We start from the raw sequence: 17,273 nt of genomic DNA, 5'->3' as shown, positions 1-17,273 counted from the left end.
TTCTGTATCCTGATTAGACCCAGTTCTACATAGAAAACACAGGCTAAATCATTTGTCCCCATCTGGAATCCCAGGGTATAATATGGTCCAAGATGCTTTCCAAAGATAGACAAACATAAAAATGTTGAGCAGGATCTCTCCTAAGAGTATATCTCTCTTTTATTTAATTTGTTTTTTCTCCTTTTTTTCTTGTATTTCATGCTTTTCTGCATAAGGAATCACTTATAGATAGATCTTTTTTGTTGGATTTCAACATTGTCATTCCTTATCTCAACTGAAGTTCAAGGACAAAGAATGGTCCTAAGGAGTAAGGAAGAATTATTTGATAACATAAGGAGAGAGACAGAGAGAGGCTAAGACTTTCTAAGTGATCTCATACGTGAGGTTGCAATTATTTAATATGTATGAATAGAATTCTTTGAATGATCAAATATATGCACATAAATAATTATAATATAAAATACAACATATAGTTTTTAATATATGATAGTAAGCCAGTGTTTATATATATATATATATATATACATATATATATATATATGTATACGTATATATAGTATATGTGCATCTGTATATAATTACTTCTCTCTCACTATATATGTAATATTGATATAAAAGTATATATATATATATATATATATACTTCTAGATATATTAGATATAGATGTATATTGACATATATCTACATCTTTCTTTGTTGAATGGAATATTATAATAATCTTATATGCAGTTGTTTTATTGTCATAAGATACCATTCTATCCTTCCTCTTGATTAAGAGACCTAGAAAGAAAGTCCAAGCATATCTCTCTCCTTTCAGATGATTTTCTAAGTTATAGTTGTTTACATTCATTAATTCAAGAAGGTCTTGAGTTTTTCAAAAAGGTTGTACTTTTGTTGTCTATTTATAAACTAGAATGATCAACTGGCTTTTATGTGCATGCATCTGAACTTTTATTCATTTGAAACAAGAGTCTGTTCACTAGCAAGGCACAGAGATGATTGCAGAACAGGGTTACAAGCTCAATGATGACCAATATAGGAGCTATCAGAATTAGGAAGCTACCTAAAAATCTCCAAGATAATTTTTTGTCGTTTCTCAGTTTTGGTCAAATCACCTCTTGATTTTCCTAGTCAACATGAGACATCTCCAAAGTCCCCACCCAGATCTCTTAGGCACTTACCCTGCTATTCCAGACTTCAGCTGCAAAGACTTGACTGCTATGTGTTCTCTAGAAATCAAAAGGTTCCACTACCCTGCCATGGAGCTCTTCCGTGGCGAGGCTTCAGACTGAACCCATTGGATGTCCCCTTACCTGTGAGACCGTGATGCCACATTTCTTGGCTAGCTCCTCTTTGGCTTCCTCACTGGGGTAAGGGTTGCTGAGATGGGAATAGAAATATTCATTCAGGATTTCTGTGGCTTGCTTGTTGAAGTTTCGTCTCTTCCGCCTTGACAAAGGAAATGAAATAAATCAATAAATGTGATGCAAGTTTTAAAAAAGACTAGCACATTAGTATAGCATCTAAGAGGTAGAAAATCTGCTCTGTCTGGAGCATTGGGTGATCACTCAGGGAGAAAAGCCCATTGTCAAAATTCTTCAAAAAGCATTTGTTAAGCGCTCAAATAAGGTATTGTTTCAAGTTCTGAACAGAGACAACAACAACATGGTTACCAGTTAAATACAAGTTATTCTCTCTGAGAAGCTGTTGAAATGGGTGCCAAATGATCCTGATTTTTTTAAGGCATCTGAGACAAGGGAGCCATACACTGACCAAAATTAAATCCCTAACTGCTGTCCCCTTGTCAAACGGAGAGAGGTGCACCTCTTAAAAGGGAACAGCTGCTAAGTGGCAAAACAAATAAACCTCTAGAAATCTTTTTAAACATGTAGGTCATTAGATAGAGGGGAAAAAAACACATTATGAATAAAGGCACTTTTTTTTTCTTTCCTTTTTTAAAGTGCTAATTGAACTAATTTAAAGTGAGAATCACTTTATTGCTTCTTCACAGCAAAAACCATTGGATCAGTGGTAGGGCTGCTGAGGGAGCTAAGGCTCTTAGCAGGCCCTGAGTGTCTTTCTTTGAGAATGTGAGCTACCATCTTTAAATTAGCTCAATTAGCACTTTCCCCCTTTATTGCTTTTATCAAAAGGTTTTCCTTACAGATGTGAAAAGACTTCCAACCAATCTCTGGTGGTACCAGTGAACAGATTTTCCCAATTTTACCACGAGAAAGTATTGGATCTTGGTGCTCTGTTAATATTCACTGGAAATTCAGCTAATATTGTATTTTCAATGTCCCTCCTGGGTTAATTAACACAATAAAGTGCCTGATTTTACCGGATGAATACCATCTGTCCACAGGTATTAACCACATCTGTCCAGATTATGCCAAGCTCAATCCTCTCTCTAAAATCGTGCTGAGTTTCTGGGTCACTCAGCATCTAAAAAGTGGACAGATTGGATATTTTTTCAAACTTAACTTAAAAGAAGGCATTTGATGAAGGTTCCTTCCTGTACGCTGGTAATACCTAGAGAAAGATGACTAAGCTTCTCAAACTATACTTTGCTGATTTAGGCACAAACTTTTATGTCTTCTTATGGACCTCCTGAAAAAAGTTATTTTGAACAAAGGGATGCCAGACTCTGGCATTCATTCATCTGTACCCTTTGTACATCTATTTTGTATATTCTGCAATTTTTCCAGGTGATCTTAAGGGAAATCTCTCATAAAGAGAAGTAGTGATACATTTCAAGGTTCTCTTGATAAACAGATTTTGGATCAAGCAGAGATTATCACAGAATATCTGAAAATTATTCTTTTTTCTTGCTAACTCCTTTGCCATTTTATAACTTGTGAGGGGATATATATATATATATATATATATATATATATATATATATATATATATATATATGTATATGTATATATATATAGTAGGAAAGCTTAGAAGTGAAATCCAAAATAGTGAATTTTTTTCATCTATAAGAATCTCTGGCAAAAGGTTTGGTAAAAGAGGCAAAAAAAGGATACATTGGAAAGAGGACTGAATTTGGACTTAGGAGGGCAAATTCTGGCTGTGTCACTTACAATTGATGTGATCCTATGTAATTCAACTCACTTCTCTGGGCTTTGGTTTTCTAATTAATAAAATGGGGGAATTGGATCCTTTCTAACACCAAATCTAAGATCCTATGGTTAAAATTAATTTGGAAACATTCTTACTTTTACTTTATTCACACTTTTCCTGTCTCCAATTAACAAGGATGCAGAAAAAAATATGATACTGACATGCAACCACCAATGTATCTGAAACCTTAAATTCAGGTTCATCTTTTCTAGAATAATTGGCCATACCAGAACATGGGAATGAGAGGGAGGATTCCACTTGACTGGCACAGATCTGAGCCAAGCACTCAGTTGAGAAGTGCTACACGTCCATCGGTAATTATCAAATCTTGTTCTGTAAATCTATCAAATTGCTAAAACTAATCCCATTACTGAATCAGGCCTCCCATGTATATTATTTATTTCCACAGCAACATGTCTTAAAGAGCTCCCGTTTAAGAGAGGTACATGTTGTGGCAGAATTTCTATGGCAGCAGCAAGATTTTAGGAATGTCTCTTTTTGGACTTGGTGCCTGTTTAGACAGCTCTTCCAATTATAGCTCATGACACTGGAGGAAACTGTGTGGCATCCTTACACTGGTGAGGGCAGAATTAAAGTACACTTATAAAATTAGGAAAGTTTCTCAGCCCTTCCCCAAGGCTGGAATTTGAGGTTACTTTCTTTTGCTAGCATTATACTTTACCAAAAAAAAAGTTAAAATAAAAGTTATGATCATTATTAATAATTAATAATAAAACCAAAAAAATAATAATAAACATCTTGCAGAAATCCTGCCAGTGAGATCTTAAAAACAATATTTCAAAGGCATTTTGACTCTTGAACAGCCTGTTATGAAAAAGACTTTCTACACAAAATCTGAAACTTGAACTAAAAAGCCACAATCTTATCAAAGACTAGTCAAAGAAAAAAGGGACGTCCATAAAGTGCTGCAGTGAATTCTTGGCATATATCATTTGCCTGGCTACCGTGGATTTACAAAATAAAAATAAAAATAAAAAATCAGATGAGACACGAGTGTGATCCTTCATTCTTCTCAACTTTTCACTTCAAAAGATTCCGGGCTGTGTCCAACTTTCCTTTTCTAAGTCTGCTGATGTAAATACCAATGCCAGCATTTTAAGCAGGGGAGTTGCCATGGGAATGCAGGCACCACATACTCTGGCTGCTGTTCTACCCAGCTTGTACTTGGCACCCCTCAGGGAATGGAATACTTTCAACAACCTTGACCGCTGCAGTGTCTTAGGCACGCAGAGTGAGGGGAGAGAGGGTCAGGATCACTTGCAGATAAGAATTCTACTAAGATGTAACCACTCTCCCAATTCCACCTTTATATCCAAGATCAAAAATGTCTTCCTGGGTTGCATGCCCCAGATTAAATGGGAATGGGGGGAAAAAAACCAAGGTATCCTTGTCATAGAATTGCTTCCCTGGATTGTCCCTAATTAACAAGGATGGCAGGGCAGGTAGATTTCCATTTCATTCCTAAGTATGACCCAAAGTCCTCACTCACTGTTAGCAATTTTGGAAAGAACTTTCCAGTAACCCTTTAGCACTGGAGGACTACAATGAAATGAATGAACACGCATTATAGAGGTGAATAAGATGTACCTAAAGCTGGTATTCCCAAACTGTCCATTTCAGGCTCTTTGAGGAGTAAGACACATCACTACAAATGGTCTATGACTTATATGAATTAAGTGCTATCTTTTTCATCTTTAGTTTCAACAAAATATGAGTTCGGTAAAATGAATAAGTTAACAGATTCTATACACTTATGAAATAATGTCATATATGTGTGTGTTATTATTTTTCAAACATAGAGGCTGCTATAATTAATAAAACACAAATCATTTTAAAGTGTTGCTGAATTAAGAGAAGCAATGTGTCACAGTAGAAACAACACTGGACCTTGAATCAGAAGACCTCGGTTCAAATCCTGCTTACCTTCCTGAGCCTCTGTTTTCTAATCTTTAAAATGGAGTGATTATTCTAGATGGCCTCCAGGGTCCTTTCCATCTTTAAAGATCCTACAACCTAATAAATCATTTATTTTTTATCATACAATTTCTCAATCACTGGCTACTAATAATGCAACTGCTCTAAAATGAGAGCCTGGGAACTATTTTAAAGAAGTCCTCATATCCAGATGAGGAAACTGAGATGGAGGGAGACTGAAAAACTTGCTTAAGATTACAAAGGCAAAATTAGGATTCAAACTCAGGCCTTCTAATCTTGTCAAAAGTTTTTTTTTGTTTGTTTGTTTGTTTTTCTTCTCATCTCAATCTAATAGAAACAACTTTCCTTCTCAGAGAGAGTGCCAATGAGAGAATATGAATAAGTCCTGCCACAAAAGGCTTCAGGTACTCACAATTAAGACACATGTATCCTCCTTGTTGAATGTGATTGCTAAGAGTTCCCTCTTATTTATCCAGTGAGTACTTCCAGAGGTAGAAAGTGTCTTTACTTTGAAAGTTAAAGTCATTGAACTATATATATAACCTTGGAAATTTTCTTTTTTGTTTTTCACCTGACCTATGACAATGGCTTCTGAAAATCAGTCAAAGCTATCCATTCTTCTTCTTGATCTGGTGCTATCCATTCAATTTAACATTATATGTTACAAAGATCTGATCCATCTAAGAAATGGATCAATACATTACTATGTGTTCTAACCAGTAAGGACTCTGTTATGTTATATAATAAAATCAGGGAGGTTTTGTTTGTTTGTTTTTTGCTCTTTTTGAAAATCCAGAACAGTAAGGAAAGAGACTCACCTTGCATCCAAAAACCGTGAACGTAGGATCATAACTGCTTCACATGTGCTCTGCTTGAGCTGCATCTGGATGGAGCTGAATTTGCGATGGATGATGCTCACCATTCTTTCAATCTCCTTTGGTGAGATGGGCCTGGTCCGGCTCTGCTCACGAAGCAGGTTCATCACATGAGTAGTGAACTCGTTGCATGCCTGAAATAGCAGGAAAATGAAAGAAACTCCAAAGAATGGAGGGTCATTAAAGAGAACACTGGTGGTCCAATTTGATGACCTGAAGTCAGGATGGATGGCCAACTGGAGAATGCTATGACTGTATGGATACTTGCCTTGTCATACTATGACTTGTATGGATATCTTTGATGGCTTGGTTCTAACCTACTTTGCTAAGTTAATAATATTACTCCCGTTCATACACTCAACAATATATAATGGGCAAGATGGACTTTTTGCTGTTTTTCACATCTGACACCACCTCCCAATTCTATGGCCATAGGCAGCTACAAGGTGCTATAGAGCTTATAAGTGTTGGACCTGGAGTCAAGTAAACCTGAATTCAAATCTAGCCTCAAACACTTACTAGCTGCAATGATGAGCAAGTCACAAACTCTGTCTCAGTTTTCTCAACTGTAAAATAAGGATAATAATTGCCTCTGCCTTCCAGGACAAAATGGGATATTTGTAAAGATCTTAACACTGTGCATGGCACATTGTCAGTGCTTTAAAAATACCTACATTCCAAATATAGAAAGCATTCTCTTTTTACCTTCTCCTCGTAGAATCCCTCAAATACATCAGGGCTTTACTCAAACACTCTCTTGTACATGTAGCCTTGCCTGTACCTTTCAGTTTCTAACATTTCTCTCCACTAAAAAAATAAGGAAAATGATCTGGTGTTTATATTGTATTTATTTGATATTTGTTGACATGTGCATGTATTGTAGCTCCTTGAGAACATGAGTCATTTTCGTCTCTGTAACACCACAACCCAAACCCAACAGTATCTATGAGGCACTCAGTAGGACTTTAATAAATGCTTAGTGCTTGATTGACCCATCTAGCTCTGTCCCCTTCCTAGTTTAGATGTGTAATATGATTCTCACAAGTCTGAAACCATATAATAAGTTGACACCATGGAATGAATGCCTTTCTCAGAAAATTTAAGGTTAAGTCAGACAGCTTCCTTCCTTCCTTCCTTTTCATGATCTCCTTAAGTCAGAGAGACAGAGTTTGAAATTTTTAAAATTACTTTTTAGTCTAAATGTTCACAGAAAGATGAATCCCCTTAGCCCCCCCCAAAATGTTGAGAAGGCCCAATTCTTATCAAACTTTACTGTCAAAGGTGAAAGATAAGAATCTCAACACTTTTTTGCAACCACTTTTTCCTCTGTGTTCTTGAATCCTGAGGAATCTCAATATTGAAAGAACAAAGCTATCCTTAGGTGAGATGTAACGTGGGCCAGCTGTGCTCATGTTTACTTCCTGGGCACCGAGACCATTTCTTGAAACCATAGAGCAAATCATTTATTTTCTCTTTAGCCCTTTATCAAACCACTGGCCTGTTTAGCATTGGTAACATTCCTCCAGATGACCTGTGACTTCTCACAAATGGACAAAGATATTCCTTTTAACTTAAGATTGATTCCTCAATTTAATATTATGGGTTTTAAAAATCAGAGTTCATTGTGAATGGATAAGCATTATTGCTACATTCTGATTCAAGACCTGGTCTAAAAGTTACACTGCTGAGGAGGGATTAAAGTGTTTTAGTGAATAAGAGAGTTAAAATGGGACTGATAACCTTTTCTGACAGAATCCACCTTGGCCCATTTTCCCTTTTCTATTTCTAAGACAAGCATATTCTCTTAAGGCCTTATTCCCTGAATCAACATCCTCAGGGACCTTCCATATCATCATGGTCCTTTGTATATGATTAAACAGCATTCTCAAGAGACAAGAAAGTCTTCAGATTATATTTTTGGCTAATAATTTGCTTTTCTATTTTTGAAATTTGTTCTTTCTAAAATTATCATTAGAAAGTCAGGGAATATCAGAGATGGGACGAGGCATCTTATTTAAACCCTTCATTTAACATCATAGATAAGCTGACTTGACCAAGATCACATGGTAACTGCTTTGTAGAATTTAGGAAACCAGGTTTCATAACTCCCAGACGAGTGATCTTTCCACTGCACCCTATGACTAAGCATCATTAGTTGCTGTTTAAGCAACTGTGATGCAGTTTGCCTATTTGTACGTTTAATATAATGTATAATGATTGCAGTTGGTAGGGGACTATATATATATATATGTAATACTGTTATGTATCATCATATATTATTAATGCTTTTATTATTTTTGCTAAACTGGGTTTTTAAAAATCATTATTATAAAGGATACTTGTGGGACAGGTACAAAAGTGATATACTTGGAAATGAAATTGATGTCAAAAAAGAAGGCATCAATAAAAATGTATAAAGAGCTGAGATTGTCCAGATTAAGAGAGGCGTAGACCTGAGACTGAGTTTGAATTCTTTCTTCTGCTCTATTTCAGTACCTGGCCATCTACTGGTCACCAGATTAATTTTGCTAGAAAGGTATTTTGAGATATTCAGATCCATGCATTATTATAAGTAATAATAGCACTATAGTTATTATGCCTTTAAAAATCATTATTCTTCATTCACTAAGTTTTTTTGCACCTGTCAGTGAATAGCTTTTTATATATTTGCTGTTTACCCATTTTACACTGATACCCTAAAAGTTAATAGGTAATAGATAATCAGGCTGAGAGAGAAAGAAAGATGAGCCCATTGGCTGACTCCTGAATAAAAGAGGCCATAAGCCCAATTTTGAATTCTTTCTTTTGCTGTGTCTTAGTGTCCCTGAACAGGTAACTTCATTTCCCAGTGCCTCACTTTCTCCAACCATAAAATGGGGGATAATAGTTCTTATCCCCCTCAGCAGGGAGGGTGATACTAGTGGCCCTAGGGGATGCAGTGAAGGCCACTTTAAAAATCTATGTGAAAGCACTTTGGTCACGTCATAAAAAGACTCTTTCAGAATTTTTACTGCTTCCCACTACCTCGCTAATCCATCCATCCACCTTGGGGATACTTCGCTAAGGCTCGGTTTTCTTCTTGGCAAAGTGGTGGTAATAATAATTGCCTCCTCCCTACTTTGCTAGGATATTGTGAAGATGAATGAGATCATGTCTACACAGCACTTTGATCTCCTTAGAGAAAAGTGCCATATAAATATAAGGTATTATTATTAGCTTCTCCTGCTCCCCTCCTCCGCCCCAATAACACAAAAAGGCGGAAATGAAACCTGGCAGTAACTTGGCTAAGATTCTATAAGGCCAGGGGAGTGGGGATCAAGGGGAGGGTAGGCACACAGTGGGCATCCCAACCCCCTTTTCTGGGGAAATGCTGCAACATGCTGGGTAGCAGCTTCCCCACCTCGTAGGGGCTCAATGGGAGGAGGGGCTGCGTGTGAGGCAATATTGTAGACTGTACCAGCTCTCAGCTGGGGAGCCCCAGTTCTTGGCTAATAATAATGTACTTCATTACGGTGAATAAAAATACTCACAATATCTGATGTTTATGCTGGGCTTTTCAGTGCTGAGCCCTCCCATCCACAGACAGAGGAGACATTTCCCCTACTGCTGAGGTGGACCACAACAGCTGCTTAACAGCTGCTTAGGAATACACAGCAGAAAGCAGTGAAGAGTCCCGTGTCCACTTTAGATGGACAGAACAGAATGACCCAGATTTTCCCAGGACCTAAACCACACCCTGGCGGCAGATTTAGAAGCTGTATTGGCCGCTGGATTCTTTAGGGCCACAGTAACTTAACTATTTATTGTTGGAATTATCTAATGAAATTTGAGTGGCTACGTACCCTGAATGTGCCTGGGCCGGCTTCCAAAAATGTGTTACAAACAACTCTTCCTCTTTCTTAATTCACATTTATATACTGCTTAAGGTTGTCTAACAACAGCGCTGGGAGGTAGGAAGTACAATCGTTATTATCCCCATTTTACAGATCAGATAGCTGTGTCTATGAAACTTTACACGACTTATTTCTTGTCATATAGAGTTAATGAGTTAATGAGTATCTGGGGAAGGATTCAAAATCTTGTTTTCTGAATTTTAATGTAATATTCTACTCAAAGGTGAGCATGCATGTTTAGAAAGATACACATATGTATATGTGCATGTAGGTGTATATATCTATACATATATACGTCTTGCTTATTAAACACACATATATATGTATACTTCTGTGTATATACATATATTTATTAATATATTAAATACACATATTATAAGAATATATACATATTTATATGAAATAATAATTATCATTTCTATTGCATTTGAAGGGCTATGAAGTACTTTCTCTAGTGTTTTAAAGGAATACAAAGTCAGGATTTAATCAGGACATACAAAGCTAAATAGTTACTTTTGTCCCCACTTTATAGATGAGGGAACTAAAATAGGCAGGGATTAAATGACTTTCCCAGAATCAGCTAGCTAGTAAGTATCTGGGGCTGGATATCAGAAATTCTGGATATCAGGTCTAAAATTACATCTATTGTGCCATCTAGCTTATATCAAAAATACTTATTATATAAATAATTTTTGTACTGCCTTTTGAATGGTAAGAGACTAAATTGTTCCTATATCTCCTCTTATTATATACTATGTACTCAGGTACTATGTTAGGCTATGGAGACAAAAATGGAATAATTTGTACACTCAAGGAGTTTACAATCCATTGAGAATTTTGCCCAAACGTGTGTGTGTGTGTGTGTGTGTGTGGTAGTAGTAGTAGTAGTAGTAGTAGTAGTAGTAGTAGTAGTAGTAGTAGTAGTATAATGTTTTGGGTTTTTTTTGGTGGGAGTTCCTAGATCAGGATAGTTTGTGGTAACACATAGCCCTTCTGTAATGCACAAAATAATGCCAATTCATTCCTTCTAATCAAAGTGTTTGGAGCCTTTCTTTACATCACAACCCCAGAATAAAAAAAAGACTGCTTTGAAGTTTGGTTCCCACCCTTTTCCAAAGCAGTAATCTTAATAGCTATTGGATAATTTCTCTATCCAATCAATCCTGCTATTTGGGGGTGCAGGGAGGGAGGTGGAAAAATCAACCATAGACTTTGGTCTTTTCACACAGACCAAAATGTAGGGTCATATTTTTGTTTCCACAGTACTTCCTACCAGAAGATAGCATACAATAAAAAACTGTTGAGCAATTAAAAAAAAAAAAAAACAGGCAGATATGCCATTCCCCAAATGGATGGTTAATAGCACAGCTCCCCTGTATTGTTGAGATTCTTACTTTTTATTTGTCATTATGGTGAAATGAATAGCACTTGGAATCAGGAAGACTTCATCTTCCTAAGTTCAAATTTGGCCTTGCATGTGATAATGAGCAAATGACCCTATCCTATTTGCCTCAGTTTCCACATTTGTAAAATAGGCTGAAGAAAGAAATGGCAAACCACTCAAGTATTTTTGCCAAAAAATAAAAAAATTCCAAATGGAGTCATAAAATGTAAAACATAACTAAAAAATAACTGAACAAGGACAAAATTATCTGTACATTCTTCTGTCTGTACCTCTCTATCCCAGGCCTTTTATTTCCTTCATCTCTTCCCAATGAAATCCCTTTCTTCCTTCAAGGCCCTGCTCAGTTGGTATCTCCTATATCGAGTTTTCCTCTGATTCTCCCAGATGAAAATCTTTCCAGCTTCAAATTTTCTTACCATCCCTAGTCTCAATTTGCCCTTGGCCCTATCACATTCTACTTTGTGCTAAGTGATTGGTGTTCCCCATTCCTCTTCCTATTTCCTTGAAGGAAAGAAATCATAATGTTTCTCATCTCTTTATTCTCAGAATCTAACAAATACAAGTAAGACAAGTATTAGGTGCTTGTAAATAGAACCATTTGCAGTATTTTCTTACAAATAGAATTTAATAAATATTTGTTAGATTAGATAATGTGAACTTCATATTATAAAAAGCACTAACTTAGTAGTCAAAAGACTTTGTTTCACATTCCATTTCTGATCCTTGAAACCTGCGAGACTGTAGTCATTTCCCTTCTCTGGATTTCTGAGGTAGCAGTGGATGGTATTGGGCCTGGAATCAGGAAGAACTGAATTAAATTGTGGCCTCAGATGCTTACTACCTGTGGGATTCCGGACAAACCACTTAGCCTGGATTTGCCTCAGTCTCCCAATCTGAAAAATGGAGATATAATAATAATAGCACCTATCTCCTGGGGTTGTAGTGAGAAACAATAAATGTTAGTATTTGTTATCTGTAAACGGAGACAGAAATAATAAGTTGCTTTCCAACTTAAAGTTTATGATCCAATGATTGCTTCTTTAATCTTAGATCTTGATTCCCTATCCCAGTTCTGTTCTGTATTTCACAATCTGAAAATTGTTTCACTTGGCAGGGAAACAGGAAGTACATGAAGAGAAGAAAGCTTTTCTCAACTGTTATTTCTCTTTCATTTATTCTCTTTCAATTCTTGGCAAATAGCAGCCCCATCACTTTCTTGCTTTTCTTGCTCCTACTGTAGCTAAAAAAGGTTTTTTTTTTTTAAATTTGTTTTTTAATGAATCCTTAGCACTCAGTGGACGCCAAGCTCATTCTATGTCTTATTGTTCACTATGCTCTTCTAGAACCATGTCACTCTTCCACATCCTTCTTCAGATAGGTTTTTCTCCCAACTTTGGGATATATCTCTAACAAATTAGTCAGCAAACTCTCTCCATATACCCATTTAATCTTTTTAAACTCTTCTCCACCATCATCGTTAAGTTATTGGACAAGAAGAGCTTTAGCCCTATAGTGAGTTATAAGACTTTTTTCTAAAAGGAAAAGGGAATTTAAAAAAAAAGCCCAATTCACTTTAAAAGCCAGTATTCTGGGCAAGGTCCTATGCCTGGTTATCAAATATTTCTGAAAAAAAGAAGCAGATTAAAGCCCTTGAGAAACTACAGGCATTGGAATTTGGTATTAGTTCTTCTGAGGCTGAAGAGTGAGAGCTTCAGGAGACCAAGTTTAGTTTCTAGACCCAACCACATTTCCCTTTCTATTTAGCATGAATTTCAATATGAGATAGCTAAAAATCTTTTTTAGGCTAAGTGAAGTGAGTAGAACCAGGAGAATATTGTATACAGCAAGAGCAAAATTATATGATGATCAGTTCTGATGGAGTGGCTCTTTTTAACAGCAAGGTGATTCAGGCCAGTTCCATTGGTCTTGTGATGAAGGGAGCCATCTACACCCAAAGAGAGGGCTGTGGGGACTGAATGTGCATCACAACATAGTATTGTCACTTTTTTGTTGTTTGCTTACATTTTATTTTCTTTCTCATTTTTCCCTTTTGATCTATTTTTTCTTTCCAATTTTCCCCCCAATTTTTTGATTTTCAAGTTTTCTTGTGCAGCATGATAATTGTGGAAATGTATAGAACAGTTGTTCATGTTTAAGAAATATTGGATTACTTGCCATCTAAGGAAGAAGGAGATGGGGAAGGAAGGAAAATTTTTGGAAAACAAGGTTTTGCAAGGGTGAATGCTGAAAATTATCTATGTATAGATTTTAAGAATAAAAATCTTTAATAAAAAATAAAAAGGAAAAATACTTTTATGTTAAAAATCAAAAAAGAAAATATTAGCTTTATTCATGTCTTTTTTACTCTTTGAAGAATTGAATCATTATAAAAGCAAGTTAATATTTGATCTGTTGTTCTGGTTTTTGCAACACTCTAGCAGATGTCAAAAAGACTAGTCTCCCATTGCTCCTACATTATACAACACCAATTTTATGAACTGCTTCTACAATTCATCTATTTCTTCCTTCTGACTGGGCAATCTGTAGTATATGCCCAAAGAAACCATCTTCTCATTTTTGATTCATTAGAGGAAAAAAGAATATCTCCTGTGCTCTCAGAGTATCAAAAGAATGTCACTACATTTCACTCAAAATTACTCAATCAATTGAGAAGTACTAACTTCACAAATCCGTAGCTTATTTTACTCCCAAATATTCCTTGGGGCTCTGGGGAAATGTTTTTTAATCAACATTATGTATTATGTGGCAAAGTTAAAAAAAAAAAAAAAGCAACTGTTTTACTAAATAGAAGTGAAAAACCTTTATACTGATTTTCTCTTTTTCATATCCTGGGGAAAAATTTTCTTCTTTACAGTGGAAAATTACAAGAACTTTCTTCAAATTCAATTGATTTTTTGGGTACATATTTAAGAAGGATATTTTCAGGAAATCCATTTCAAATTTAGGTGTGAGAGAAATAAAGGTACTTTATCCACTTTAAATTTTAAAATGTCTATTTCTATTTTAAATTTTAAAATTCCTATTAAGTTGTCTTTCATCTTAAAAAGAGATTGGCACATTCTGGATGGAAGAAAGCTTTTTACTGTCCTCACTTTCTTACCATCTTTTGTCTTAAAAGCAAACAATCTCAACATGACAATTAAAAGTAACAAAGAAAAATAATACAGGAACTTGTGACAATGTTATATTTTATGGGATCATAGATTTACAGCTTAAGGACCTACGAGGCCATTTAGTTCAATTCCTTCATTTTACAGATATTGAAAAGCAGGCTCAAGTGGTTGCAGCTTGTCAGAGATCACAAAGGTATTAAGTAGCAGAGCTGGGATTTGAATCCAAATTCCAATCTATTTATACTATCCATTGATGCATTCATATGTGTCACAAAACAGGCATCTGAAAGGCTTATATAATTTATGTTCTCCCTGTATACATCAGGACTGCTCATATTCCTTAGAGTAGTCTGTATTTAATAAATAAATTCATTAGGTCAGCATAACCTCGATAAAATTCTGAAGTCAGTAGATAAAGATAGTACTCAGAATTCAAGCTTTGCTAGTAATCACAGAATAAATTCAAAATACAGCCTTACACATTGGCCAAAGGAATTGGAAAAAGCCTTAGAGAACATGTAGTCCAACTGCTTCATTTTACAGATGAGGAAACTGAGACTCATGTGTAGGAATTGGCTTGTCCATAGAGAAGATTTGAACAAATCTAGGATCCTTTGGTTCTAAATATTTTACTATACCAAGCTGGCTCTAAATAATAATAGTAGCAATAATCATATATGATGGTATTAAAGGTCTGCACTTGCTACTCATGGGAAAGCTGATGTGGGAGGATTGCTTGAGTTGGGGAGCTATGAGATGTAGTAGGAAAAAGCCAATCAATTATCTAACCCTAAACCTGGCAAGGAATATGGCAAGTCCCAGATTCAGGAAGTAGATAGAAGAATGGAACCAGGATGCCAAAGGGCAGGATGGACTGGTCCAGATCACAAACCGAGAAGGTTTAATCCCTCATGCCAATCAATCAATAGTGGAATGAGGCTTGCTATATATACCTTGTCTGGGCAAAAATTTATAAGCAACAATAAATGTTTACTTTTTATAGCTAAATCTGTGATTCCTCATAATAATACAAAGAGGTGGGAAATTCGATGATTACCATCCTTTTACAGATGAGGCAAAGTTAAGTGACCTGCTCAGAGTCACGCAGTCCTAGCTCTAACTCTAGATCCAATGCGGCCTGCCTTGTAGGTCCTTTTAATGAACCCAATGGGCTGTGAGTTTGTGATCCTCAGCTTCAGAGTGAAGGCCCCCAGTAACCAAGGATTTTCTATCCTCTCAAGCTTTTGTCCACTCTATTGAAGGGGTTATTTTTATCATTAGGCCATTTTTCTTTCTATGGAGTCAAGATCTGTCCTTGGCAACCTCTCCCCTTATTCTAATTCCCTAAAGAAGAGAGTTCCTGCTCCCTTGATCTTCTGTGAACTGGGCCAATTTTTGCCCTTTGCATTTTAACCTTCTCTAAACATACCAGGGAGAAATGTGAGTGCCTGGGGTTACCTGTTCATATTTCTCCAGTTCCGTGTGGTAGATCTGTCGGATTTGTGAGAGTTTGGCTCTGTAGTCAGAATGCTCAACTGAGTTGTCTGAGCCAGCTCCCCCTGATGCTGCTGCCGCTGCCGCCGCCGCTGCAGATCCCCCGCCTTTCTCAGGCCCTGCTACCCCCTCTGCCAACAGCATGTTGTCCAATCGCATCAGCTGGGGGTCTGTTGGTTCCTCTTCCTGGGCTCCTCGGATACTCAACACTGCAAGAGAAGAGGAATAAAAAGGGAAAAGATTAATGGGTTGATGATGGTGAAGTGATACAGTGGAGAAAGCCTATCAGATCTTGAGGCAGATAACTTAAGCCTAAGCAAGTCATTCAATCTCTATCAGCCTCAGTTTCCTCATCTGTAGCACCTTAGCATGTACCTCCCAGGAATGTTGTGAGAAATGAACAAAATGTGTAAAGCATTTTCCAAATCATAAAGTGTTTTGTGCAAATGTTGGCTATTATTAATAGTTGTCTCTTATTAATAGTAATTCAAAGAAAAGGTCAGTATCATTATATGACTAAATATATTCCTAAACCAGCTGCAGCAATACAACCTTTTAGAAATGGTCAAAGAACAAACATACAGCATGTGTATTTTTCCTCTGAACCAATTCCATTAATATCTAATGTCATTCCAATGTTCACTTCAAGAAAAAGTAAATTCCATTAAAATAAATCTGTTTGCCTTGGTTTTTTCATCTGCAAAATGGGGATAAAAAGCACCTATCAGCACCTACTCAGAGTTGTGAGGATTAAATAAGATAATTATTGTAAGGTGGCCTTAGCACAATGTCAATCACATAATAATCTCTCTCTCTCTCTCTCTCTCTCTCTCTCTCTCTCTCTCTGTCTGTCTCTCTCTCTCTCTCTCTCTTTCTCTCTCTCTCTCTCTCTATATATATATATACATATACATATAACATTAGCTTTATTATTATGATTTATTTAAATTTTCTGCTAAATTTTAATTTCATCTATAAGCAAGAAGCAAGTTGCCTGGCACATAGTAAACCCTTAATACATGCTTGTTGCCTTTCTTTGCTACAAGGTATCAAAAAAGGATGGGGATGGGGATCAGTTAGGGAGTGAGAACAAGAAATAACAAAAGACAGTCTGAGATTTCTTTTTACCCTGAAATGTGGAAAAAAAAAACACAAAAAACTGGGAGAATCTTCCCTAGAAATGGGAAGGTGCCATGGGTAGCAATCATATCTCATGGAAGAGATACCGATATCAATGAGATCACTTATTTTATATCTACTAAGCTTTTTTTGTAATATTATAAAATATTGACAACTCTACAACGGCTAAGATGGAGTCACTTCAATAATACACAGGACCTATCCAGAGAAATTGAGAAATCCAAGCACAGTAAGTACCCTACC

The 17,273-nt window shown here is 36.3% G+C and overlaps 1 protein-coding gene across 2 annotated transcripts in view; it reads right to left on the bottom strand.

Moving 5' to 3' along the window:
• The window catches only part of PBX1 (PBX homeobox 1), a 310,501-nt gene that overhangs the window by 38,810 nt on the left and 254,418 nt on the right, over positions 1 to 17,273 (bottom strand). For both annotated transcript variants that reach the window (XM_074266477.1, XM_074266476.1), the window contains exons 3-5: positions 15,855 to 16,099; positions 5,908 to 6,098; positions 1,315 to 1,450 (exon numbers count right to left, since the gene is read on the bottom strand). In XM_074266477.1, the coding sequence (XP_074122578.1) occupies positions 1,315 to 1,450; positions 5,908 to 6,098; positions 15,855 to 16,099 (572 nt within the window). The remainder of the gene's footprint in view (positions 1 to 1,314; positions 1,451 to 5,907; positions 6,099 to 15,854; positions 16,100 to 17,273) is intronic.

This window comes from Sminthopsis crassicaudata, chromosome 4, assembly GCF_048593235.1.
Source record: "Sminthopsis crassicaudata isolate SCR6 chromosome 4, ASM4859323v1, whole genome shotgun sequence".
Lineage (NCBI taxonomy): Eukaryota > Metazoa > Chordata > Mammalia > Dasyuromorphia > Dasyuridae > Sminthopsis > Sminthopsis crassicaudata.
This window is presented reverse-complemented; position numbering and strand designations above follow the sequence as displayed.